Below are 12,306 nucleotides of genomic sequence, written 5' to 3'. Positions count from 1 at the left end.
AAGCTGACACAGAGTGACAGTGTTGGCTGAACAAGAGCATTTCAATTTAGTGCTTAATCTCACTTAATGCTTGCTTTCCCTTTCAGTCACCCTTTGTTTGACATTTTTCTGCTTACTCACTGCAGGATATTAAAAGAACAAGGGTAAACACCTCCCTTACTCCATATAGCAAATTTCAAATCAGAAGTGCCTATATTACAAAGATGCCAGTGGAGGCAACAGTGGGGTCATCATTCTCCTACCTGGAGGCAACCATCTTGTAAAAGCACAAAAATGCCACACCCATCAGGTGTCTGCTGCACAGGACTCCGCAAATGACACTGTTGTTCTCTCCTATTAAATTTAGGAGAAGTTTGGGCTATTTTCTTTTGAAAATTGGTCAAGAAACATTGCCTTTCAAGAACACTCCCTGCACTGTATCTGCTGCCATGGAAACATCACTTTCTGAAGAGATATAGCTCATACCCTCCCTTACCTGCAGCAATGTCCAGCACCCTCAGGAATCAGCAATGCACAAAGAGCTCACTGATTTTACATGGTAATTCCAGTCCCTTGTTTTCCCACAAGACTTCTCTATACCGGCTGAGGGACTTCCTACCAATAAAAACTGGCAGGACATCTTCCTGTTAAAGGAGCAAACAGTTGGGAAGAAAGAGGACAAAGCCTTCCCTTCCCAGCCTTTACAACACTCAGGTCAGCCAAAGCAAATTTTGGGATGTCCTTACCCAGCAGGGTCAGTGCATGGCAGAGAGCATCAAAAGCCCCAACACCCACTTCCTTTACCACCCAGCTCCTCCTGGGATTACACTGACATACGGCTCACAGAGCAGAAGCTGTCAGTAAAAAGCTGCTGTATTCAGCAACTGTAGAAGACAAGGGGGGAAAATGTACATACAAGATAGACAGGAGCATGAATAGAGATATGAACAACATAAAAAAGAATAGAGATAACATTCCCAAGGCAGAGTAGTGCAGTATGTGGTTACTGACAGCCCCTGCAGATGGAAGGGGCTGTGCTCTACAGCCACGAGGCAGGGTTTATAGCAGCTCAACAGCACTCGTGCCCAGGCCACGAGAGATGTTAACATATGGCAGCCAACTTTCAGCCATGAAAACCAGCTGTTCCCACTTTACCCACAAAGCATCCAGATCAAGCAGAGCAAGGCACTTGTTCAGCCTCCACCAGCACATTCTTAAACCAAAGCCAAGTTGCAGTGCTTTATTTTAGGCCAGAAATGTCAGCCTGAGCCTCCAAGGCCTCATGTTGCTTTGGTGGGCATTCACAGTGGGAGAAAGGAGGAACCCGAGGGCTGCTTCAAAGTGCGGGAAACTGGAACAAAAAGGAATTGCACCAGTTTCATGTTGGATTTTAAAAGCCCCAAGCTGTTATAGCTTGGCCTCATTGAAGGATCAAAGAACATAGATCCTTAGCTAAGCTTTCCCTGCACCAAAAGGTCTGAGAGTAGACCTTACTCTGCCTGACTAAAGGACTGTATTGACTGCTTGGGACAGCACTCGTTGTAGGAGACAGGGATCCATGCATACCACAGGCAACAGATTCTTTCCACAGTTGGAGCACTGGGCTGGCCCCCTTATCCATATCCTGTTGAAGTGGGTGTGAGCATGAATGAAGAGTTCAAGTTACCCTTCAGTGCTGGAGCATTACAGAAAGCAGGAACAGCTGACACTGCTCCAGCCTCCAGCTGCCCACCCAAGTTATGCATCAGCTGCTCCAGCGTCCCTCCAACACAGCACACTGATCCCCCACATTTCTGTACCTCATTCATGCACTGGCTGAGAGAGGAGGACAGCAATGCCATCAAATAACTATGTAATGCCACCCCACCAAGTCAGGACCCTCAGCCTGAGTCAGAACAAGACTTCCCCCACCAATACAGTTTTTCATGCAAAAGAAATGAAAGCTTGCTGCTGTTCAAGGAACTTACTCATGTAAGTCTTCTGACATTTCTGTCATCTTCAAGTCACTTCTACAGAAGCTCAGATCAGTGAAATCATTCTTCCTTTGCAGTTCCCACAACAGCTGTCCACTTGCATTTACTTACAAGTGTTTGATTTCACAATTGCACATTAAGTGAAAAAGAAAATCATACCTACAGTACTGCAAGTACCTAGTGATAAGAAAACAAATAAAGCAGCGGGAAAAGGTGCAGCTTTGTCCAATGGGACAATGGGGGAAAACTTGTCCTACTGCCAGCAACAAGTTCTTTCTGCACAAAAAAAGAATATTAAAGTCCATTCTGTCAGCCCCAAAAGTGGAAGTCAAGGCTACAGGAAAAGAAAGGCTTACATAGTCTCTCAAGAAATCACATGCAGTGTTTTGGGACTCTTTTAAAGTACCACAAAAACATGAAGATTTGGAAAGACACTGGGTTACATAAGGGAAGTGCTGCTGAAGCATAAGAGGAACCCCTGAACACAACATTGGAGATGGATCATTACAAGGTAACTGTGCTGTGGTGCCTGTGTTTGTGAGACTGCTCAGTGGCACAATATCCTCATTCAGAACACTGCTTCAGGAGGAGTAGCTTCATCCTTATTTTTCCACTGGTAAACTCTACCAGCACCAACAGTAACAGTGGAAAGTCAGAGAGAAACTGTTTTTGCAAGCAAAATCAGGTGTGGTGGTTTGGTTGTTTTTTGGGGTTTTTGTTTTGGTGTTTTTTTGTTGTTTTGGGTTTTTTTTGGATGGGGAGTAGGGAGGGAGAGGGGACAGCATCATCTTTGTGAAAGCACAACTGCAGTTATTAATCTATTCAGCAACTAAGTCCATACAGTGAATCAGATTTTTGTTCAGGACTAGTTAAAGCAAAGCAACAGAACAAGGGACTCCTCATCTCAGGATAATATTATATCCATTTGGCTTGAGCTGACACTACAGCTTTGGTGCCTGTAACCACAGAGCAAGAGACTATTTCCAGAGCTGTTGGAGTGCACCAAGAACCACATGGAGCTATCCAGCCAGTCCATATATCCCTTTGCTGAAAACAAAGACATTTCAAGTGAAAAGTTGCTCAGTGATTCTGATGCTGCTGGTGGTAGGTAGGTAGGAACAACTTTTTAAGGACTGCTACCAAACCTGATTGCTCAAGAGAAGAGAAGAGACTTAAGCACATTCTATACCTGGAGCATTAGCCCTGTCTACTTTGGCTGCAGTCTTAACAATAACCTAGACTTTCTTCCTACCTCCTAACTACAGCTGAGAAAGCTGTCACCGTAACAACAAAGTGTGCAACCTCTCTGACTTGCAATTTTGAACAAATTAATTTCTGGCTGGAAGAGGCAATCCAGAATGTTTAAGCTGGCCCCAGAGACAGGGCCTGGCAGCCTGGACTCTAACCACATAGGCTGGCTTTAGTGAGTAATAATATTGTATCATCAAGCAGTTTCCAATGCAAGCACTCCAGTTTGCCAAGAAAGGTGGTCTTTGAAGTCTCATTGGCAAGATATTAGAAGCCTTTAATTAACTGGCACAAATGTGTTGACTATTCTAAATTTTCCCACCGTACCTGCAGATCTTCACCTCACCATGAAGAGAAAACAGCATAATTATTCCAAAAAGAAGGCAGAGGAAGAAGGTGTTGCACCATGTTTGCTCTGTAACAGTCCCTTACATCACACTAGGTACACTACTCCGATAAACATCCTGGGGTGCAATACCCTCCTTGCACAAAGCAATTTATAACAGAAATGAGTACTATAGCCAAACAAGCCTCTAGTAAGTGTCAGGACAGCCACTAAAGTTTTTCAAAAGATCATGTTATTTTACTCTCCTTTTCCCATCAGAAGTTGTTCAAGACCCTGCAGATGCAATAAAGACCTTTGCCTTTTTTTATAGGAGAGCCTCAAGAACTTTGGGACAAACACTGAAATCAGTTTTAATGCTCCTGCAGTTGGAATTAAAATTCTGAACAAACTGACAGTTGTGCTATTTCCAGCCACAATTCTGTTTGTTGGCACCCAAGAATAGAGTTTGGGGGTTGTTTTCTTTCCTTCTTTTTTTTTTTTTTTTTTTTTTTTTTTTTGGGGGGGGGGAGGGGGGAGAGGGGGCAGGGGGTTGTTTTGTTTTTAATTTATGTTTGTATTGAAGATAGACACAGGACTTCAAAATGGTTGAAGGAACCTCCCTGAGGTGATTCAGCCCCTCACCAGATTACGTTCTGGTCAGGCAGAGATAGCCTGACCTTTTCTGTAAGTACAGAGGAACTCAGAAGGCATTGTTAATTGCATAGGTGTACTACACAATCCTCAAAACATCTGACTGGGAGCAAACCAAGGCTGGCACTCGAATCAGCTCACCTGGCAGAGCACAGAGCTTGACTGTTGCAGAGTAAGGGGTACATTCCCAGCAGCTCAGCCACCCCCACCATCGCAGCCGCCACAGGTGCACGCTTCCTGCCATCCCGAGCATGCCAAGCAGGAAAACCCTGAATGAAATCAGCCCAAGGGCGCAGACACTGAGCTGGGCCAAGCAGCTCTGCCAGCTTACTGCAGGTAACTTGGTGACCCCAGCCTATCCTACCTCATCGAGTGGAAAGCAGCTGGCATGTAGCTCAGTACCACACCATACAAAAGGCTCCAAGTGATTCATGAATGGGTTGAATAAATGTAATACACCTCTGTGGCATAAGCTTATAGAACAAGAGAACGTGCTTTGCCTGAATTCAGGTCAGTTTTCGTCAGAGCACCAACTACTCTCTTGGGCAAGCAGTCCCAAAGTTTTTGCGTTTCAAAAAACCATGAAGTTTTAGGAAGAGTGTAGCAGCCACGGCAGCCAAGACAACAGTCTTCCCAGGCAAAATGCACACCAGCGAAACACCACAGAGCCACAGAGGCTTCAGCCCTGCTGCCGCTCAGGGGCCATGGGACAGCTGCCCAAACGCTGCTGCCAGCTGTGGAGCAACCCCGGGCTGGAGAGAATTAAAAGGGAACAAACCCCGCGAACAGCGCTGGTCAATCAAAAGTTGCACACTCGTAAAATGGTAGAGCTTTACTTTTACTGCAGGGTGAGAGTATAAAGTTTATTCTCCCCGCGAAGCGCCGCGGGAAGGCCGGGATGCGCTGCCCGTGCATCCGCGGCTGGGGGGCCCGGCGGCTGCCCCGAGCTCCGCCGCCCGGCCCCGGTTCCGCATTTCCCGAGCCGACGGCCGGCACAGCCTTGCCCAGGCCGCGGGCAGCCCCGTCCGCACCGCCCCGGGCCCCAGCGCCGCCTGGTCCGGCAGGGCTGGGCTGGGCAGGTCCGGGCCGAGCAGAGAAGGGCTGCGAGAGCCACCGCCGTCCCCGCCGCGCCAGCGCCGCCAGCCGCCCGCACCTCCCGTCCTACCTTGGTCCCTCGGGGGCTCCATGGCGGCCCCACGCCCGTCCCGCTGCCCGTCGCGGCTTCCCCGGCTCGGCTCGGCTCGACGCCCGCCCCCGCCGGCGCCTGGGTGGCAGCAGAGGCACCGCCCGTGCCCGCGGGGCGGGGCCGCCGCCCGTCACTCAGCGGCGCGTCCCGCCCAGGTGAGCCCGCGCCGCCCGCCCCGCGCAGGTGAGCGCCGCACGGCCCCCACGGGTGGGTCGCCCCCGAGCCTGCCCCTCGCCAGACCCTCACCGGCTGTACCCTGGCTCCAGGGCAGCGCCTGGCTCTGCAGTGCTGCTGCACCTCGGCTTGTGCTGGCTTACACCGCGTGGCACCGGCTCGGTGTGGAGAGGCACAACCAAACTGCTGCCCGCAGCTGGTGCGACGGGCGGGAGGAAGCTACCGCCGAAGAAATCCAGTTCACAGAATCGGGTAGGTTGGATAAGATCTCCGAGGTCATCGAGTCCAACCTATGACCAAACACCAGCTTGTCAACTAGACCATAGCAGTAAGTGCAAAATCTAATTTTTCCTTAAACACCTCCAGGGACGGTGACTCCCTGGGCAGCCCATTCCCACGTCTAATCCCCTTTCAGTGAAAAAGTTCTTCCTAATGTCCAATCTAAACCACCCCGAGCATAGGTTAAGACTGTGTCCTCTTGTCCTGTTGCTGACTGCCTGGGACAAGAGGCAGATTTCCACCTGGCTACAACCTCCTTTCAGGTAGTTGTCGAGAGTGATCAGATCATCCCTGAGCCTCCCTTTGTCCACGCTAAACAACCCGAGCTTCCTCAGCTATTCCTCACAAGGCTGGTGCTCTAGATCCTTTACCAGCTTTTTTCCTTCTCTGGACACGGCCCAGCACCTTTGTGCAGCTGTGGAATCTTTTCTGTTTGTATATCAAAATATACTCACCCACACAAATTGTGCTGCTTAACAGAGTTAAGCTGTGATTTTATTCCCACTTTAGAGCTTGCCCTGGAAAACTCACTAGCATTTACATCAGGCAACCTGATGGTCATGGCTGCCTTAAAGAGACTAAAGCATCTGAAAGGAAAACAACTGTTCTAGCTGCAATCCTAGCTGCAATCACAGCTCTTTCTATTAAAATATCATTAGGTGCAGAGAAGTTTTCATTATATACTTTGACTGGCAGGCTGCCTTACCGAGAATATTAAGCTACCAAACAGATCTTTGCTTCACCCTTTTCAAATCCCTGGCCTTGACATCTATGGATTTGATTGTTCGAAAAGATCAATGTTTGTGCAGAATGAGCGGCAAGGCCTCCACGGTAGGGCTGTGTGAATAGCCAGATTGTCCCCAGCGTTCAGCATGCACGGTCACATGCTAAAGCAGAGCACAATAGAGAGTCATGAGGTGCCAACTCAGAATGTCCTTGCTTTGGATAACAAACAGTGGCAGCAAATCCAGGTAGTTTTTGATCCACAAGGCAGCTGAGGAATGTGAGCTTTTGCTAGGGAAAATGAAAGCATGTTTATATTCAAGGATATGCACAGTTGCAGCAGGAGGTTATTCTAGTGGTGCCATGAAAATAGGAAGTCAATCAAAATATACCCTGCATGTTTATATTTTTTTCCCAAATATATGACTCTCAACACAAACTCATCCCACATATGTCAGATATGTTTTATGGCTGTTTCAAAAAAGAAATTCAAATGGATATTTGAGAGGGTACATCTGCTTCTATTAAAAAAATAGATTTTTTTCCCCCCCCAGTACTCCACGTGAAGTCCCAATCTTTCCCACTGACCACCTGATATGTGATACATTATCTATAATCACAGTGGAAGAATATCAGTAGCAATAAAAATTGTCCTCCTTTGCAGGTCCTTTTCACTACCAGCAGCCCTGGCAACTCTGTAATGCCTGTCAAGAACCAGCTTGCAGAGCAATGAAGCTGTCAGCATCTCACTGTCTCTTGTAGGTGAAGGGATATTTCACTAGCACATCCAGAAAAGCAAGGGCTAGGTATCAGGAAAGGACTACCTGGAGAGCTGATTCAGTACCCTCTGCTAGTGACACTCCCACCAGCCCACCCGAGTCTGAGCAAAGTAGAGCCCTGCTGATTCACTCACCACCCACCCAGAGAAGGATTGCTCTGTTCAATCCAAGTGCAGCTTGAATGCACGGTCTTGCTCCCAGTTTGCTGAACTCAGTGTGTAAGCTTAGAAATATCCCCTTCCCAGTCCTGCTGGATACTCTGCTGTTCAATTTCCCTAGAAGCTGTGGCCCTCTCAAAGTAGCAGTGAGGCTACATGTGATACCAGATCCCAAGCAGATCTCCAGATGTCCTGCCCAGAAAAATTTTAGATGCAAGAGAGACAGTCAAAACCCACCATCTCCTAATACAACGTCTTGCCTTTTTACACATTGCTCTGACTAGCAAGGAGATGGAATTTTTGTAGCAAGCATCTGTTACCCAAACTGAAGCCTGTTAAAAGTTGTGTGACTGTTGCCTACAGGCTCCAATTGTGATCACAGAACGTGAACACATGAACTGAGAAGAAAAGACTGGATCTGTCCTGAAGGTCCCGTTGTGTCTGTGAAAAAGGACAGAAGTGTAGGACAATGGGACTAGGGGTGTGGTGAACTCAGTGCCTGTGATTTCGTGTTTCCTCCAATCAGTAATAAAAAATAAAAACAAACACATACATGTATATGTGTATATATACAATATGTATATGTTGTATAGCAGCCTGGTCTAATGGAAGGTGTCCTTGTCTACTTTAGTGGTGTTGGAACTAGATGATCTTAAAGGTCCCTTCCAACCCAAGCCATTCTATGATTCTATAGAAGGCAAGCCTATTAGAACTTCTAATCACCTAAATGTAGGACTTGAAAACTTTGTCCCGAGTGGTACTGGGCCTGTCATGTGCAGGGAATGTTTATTGCCAGGGAATATGGCTAGAGCAGCAAACACAGAAACACCTGACATTATGGCTGTATGTCACATTTCATTTCCCACTCATGACCCTGGACCCTTCCCAGCACTCTGCTGTTCTGATTGGCTTGGTCTCCTGCTGTGGAGTCAGAGCCCAGTTTTAAAATACATTCCCCCTAGATCAGCTGTTTATTGAAAATAACTGGCAAGACAGTCAGAAGTGAATAAAGACCAAGGTGTCAAAGTATTAATACTGCTGAAGCCAATGTATATTGAAGAAGATACATTTAAGACTCTCTTATTTTCATTTTATTTCAAAATGCAGCAAAGAGCGCCATTGGCTTGGCTTCTTTCAAAGCCTAGAATGATTTTATTAAGCTAGACCTCCACCCAACTACCTCTTCTGGGCAGAGAATTAAGCCCTTAGCTCCCATAAACCTGTCCCAGGCTCAGGGGAAAGCATTCTGCCATGGGTTAGGATCATGATCAGAATCTCCAATGGAAATGGTTCCAGTGCATATAAAAAAAGTTCACAGGATCAAAAGGGTGTGACATTCAGCTTTAGTGAGAGAAGAGCCATGTTGCTCAGCTGTGTTCTTCTGAAGACATTTATAAATATTCATTGTGATGCAGCTAAGCACATCATTCTCTGGCCCACCTTGTAGCCTCTTCCTCATAACTCTCTTGCAAAGTAAAAATTCAAAACCCCGTTAGCAAAGGGCACATATACATTCTGAACTGTCTCCAGTAGAGACACGAAAGAATGAGGCAGGCAGCAAGAAGGTCAACAGGAAAGTTCTATATTTAATTTTCTGGCTCCATCTTATATACAATTCTTTCAGAAGGCCCAAGATTGGCTACATAGGTTGTCACCTCTTTGACCTCGTTGGTGAAGACCATCAGTCACCCTTCTCCTCCCAGAGGAGAAATATGTAAACAAAAAGATAAATTCTAAAAATATACATTGTTTTCTTGAAGCTGCATGAGAACAAACTCTGAAAAGCAGGCAAAGTTGGGGCGACACTGAACCACCAGTATAACAGGTAAATAAAACTGTAACGAACCTATATTTACCATATGCCAGGTGAATATCACCGGGATATTAGTGGAAGGAAAACAGACAAGCAAGCACACTCCCTCCCTCTAGATTATTGCCTGATGCACCAAGCATAACCCATAAAGCACTTAATTGGATCAAAGTCCTGGCAGCCGAAGAGGGACATACACTGGATCAGAAATGCTATGCAGTATGTCCCTCCTGAGGAAGCATTAAAAGTCCCTAAAATCAGATCTGCCTATGCCAAATTAGCTGTACAATCAAAAAGAGACACTGAACGTGTAAGACCCTTTTTAGGCTGGTATCATCTGATTCACAAGTCAAAGAGTTTATAGTTATGATTGATGTATTTCTTGCTAAAACTCTTCTGTGGAAAATAAATTCTTCACACCTCTTAGTGTCTACAGGTCAAGATCATACCATGGTACCCACTGGGATAGATAAGCAGATGCCTAGTGGGATTCTAAAATCCTGTAGGATCATGCCTCACTACAAGCAAAATGCAGAATGTCGCTGAAAATATCTGTGGGTGCTTTTCCACCTCTTTAAATGCTTGAGTGTCTCCAAGTCCAAGGCCACTTTTGAAACCAATCCTAAGTTGGTTAAATGCCGAACACTCCACAGTTCTAAGCACTTGAGTGAGAACATGTTTGAATTGAGGCCAGGGTTGTTGGAGATGCCTCCAAAAGAACTTGGAGGTCTTCAGCCAAGTAGACCACCACAAAGAAGCCTCCACGAGCATTACAGAGTGGTCAGCTAGCTGTGAGACTGTTATTTGTCCTGGGTCAAATCCCAAAATCCTTACAGGAACTAAAACTTCCATCAAAGGACCAAGCTTCAACTGCCTACATGAGCATGTTTCCTGTAATTAATCTGACTGCATGCATGCAAAAGACTTAGCTGGGACTTGCGCCTCCCACCTATGGCAGCTTTCGGCACCCACTGTGTAGAGGTGCTGGCAAATGTGGGGTAAAAGGAAGTAAAAATTGGGGTGGGAAGTAAAATTTTTAAGTAAGTAAGTAAGTAAATAAATAAATAAATAAATCCCGTGTTAAATCTGCTACAGAGGCACTAGAGGGAGGGCTAGAGCACCACATGAGTTTGGAATTTGCGTCTCTCTTGGTTATTTCATTATTTCCCAACGACGGAAGAGTACATGCTTATTTTAATTAAGTCCTCAAATATCCTAACACACCTTATTTTGCATGAGATACATACGAGAAATTTGGCATAGATGTGCACACAGATGCACGAATGCTGTAAATGTATATCTAGAAATACCTCATATTTCTCTTTCCCCCTCTCCCCCCCCCCCCCCCCCGCCCGCTACTTTCACTTGTGAGCAGAAGAAACATTTTTAACTTTTCATTACCTGTTTCTCTTGTACCACAACTGTCTTTGATAGCATTTGCTCAATTATAGCTCCAGGAATGATGTGATAAAGTGTTCTCAAGCCTTCTAGCTGTTTCCAGTTATGACACAAACATATTGATTGGAGAGCACAGTCTTTTCTTTTTACCATGTGTCATCATCTACAGCAAGCTTTAATGCTGTAGTAAATGTACTGTAGATAAAGCCTTAGCTAAACTAAATCCATGTCAATTAACTGCTGCTAATTAGTTGGTCACAATTATTCTATTTCAGAAAACGGATGAAATGGAACATTTTCACATTCTAAAATTGATACTGGGAATAAAAATTTTTAAAAATGAGGTCATGTCTTCAGTAACTCATTATTAAATTATTTTTAAGGCTGCAGTGCTGTACAGTTACTACATGGTAATTAAAAACCAGAGGATTTAGGTTTGAATTGTAGTTAACTTTCAGTATAACTTTCAGTTTTTGTGAGAAGAATGTGTACTACCAGGTTCACTTTATTACTGATAAACCAAAACACAAGTACTATTTATTATTTTTTAGAGGCAGACAAAAAAAAAAAAAAAAAAAAAAGCAGAACTAAGGCCAGAAGAAATATGTAGGAGTGCAGTTACAAGGGAAGAAAAAAAAAGCAATGATCCAATTAACTAAAATTGCTCAAATTGTTTATGTATTTTACAGGCAGAATGAAGACTAATGGGAAAGTCTGCTTGCTTGCATAACAGAAGCCGTAGGACTCCAGCCTTTTGAATTCCCTCAGACATTTTTTCCTTACCCATTTTACAAACAAGAAGTCAAGGCTCCTTGATAATGTAACATCTAGACTATTGAAGAGACATAATCTGTGTTTCAGGCTTCTAAGTATATAGCTGTTTTCATTGAAAAGGCATTCCACTGAGCTAGACAATGTAAAGTGAAAATAAGAGCAACAAAATAGACTATGAACACTGAGATTAAACTTTCATTCACCTCATTAATATTTTACTAGTAACTCTGTCTACTCCCTGCTGCCATTATTATAGTGAGTAGGCAGTTCCATCACAGTCTCACTTAGAAATGTTTCCAGTAAGAGATGCACAAATCAGATACAGCTCATGTAAGTCAGTTTTTCCTCCAGACTGTTGTGAAGCCAACTATGCTACGTCTTAACATAGTTCCCACCTGATCTTATAAAGCTCACTTTGAAACTCCTTGCAAAAATCGTGCCTTGAAATTTCCCGAAAGAAGACAGACCGTACTTCCAATTTCAGCCATAACAAAACAGATAAAGCAAGTCTCCTCCTTTCTTTTCCTATAACATATCTATTTGTTTAAAAGCAGCCCAGAGTTCATCCAGTTTCTCAGAGAGCCTAAACGGCCACCAGAACTTCTCAAAAACGGGTCAGCCACTTCCCTGCCGGTCACCAGCAAGGAGGCACAGGTGTGGTTCTGTGAAATCAGACACCAGTCAGCCCGCAGCCCAAGTGGGTTCCGGTTTTAGTTTTTTCCCTTCAAAGAGAAAATGACTGTACTCCTTTCATTTGCAATAGCCTGAAGGTTTTGTGTCTGAATTATATATTGCTGCATGTGCTAAATGAAGGCATTCTTGTTTGTCCGTACATTTACTGAGGCTTGT

At 45.1% G+C, this 12,306-nt stretch overlaps 1 protein-coding gene across 1 annotated transcript in view; it reads right to left on the bottom strand.

Moving 5' to 3' along the window:
• TPD52 (tumor protein D52) overlaps positions 1–5,459 on the bottom strand; it is a 124,283-nt gene extending 118,824 nt beyond the window's left edge. Inside the window, exon 1 of the mRNA XM_066179750.1 lies at positions 5,342–5,459. Coding sequence (XP_066035847.1) covers positions 5,342–5,363 — 22 coding nt within the window. The 5' untranslated portion in view covers positions 5,364–5,459. The remainder of the gene's footprint in view (positions 1–5,341) is intronic.
• Between the last annotated feature and the right edge of the window lie 6,847 nt (positions 5,460–12,306).

Source organism: Chamaea fasciata, unplaced genomic scaffold (assembly GCF_029207755.1).
Source record: "Chamaea fasciata isolate MVZ Bird 193981 ecotype frontalis unplaced genomic scaffold, bChaFas1.0.hap1 SCAF_1, whole genome shotgun sequence".
Classification (NCBI taxonomy): Eukaryota; Metazoa; Chordata; class Aves; order Passeriformes; family Sylviidae; genus Chamaea; species Chamaea fasciata.
This window is presented reverse-complemented; position numbering and strand designations above follow the sequence as displayed.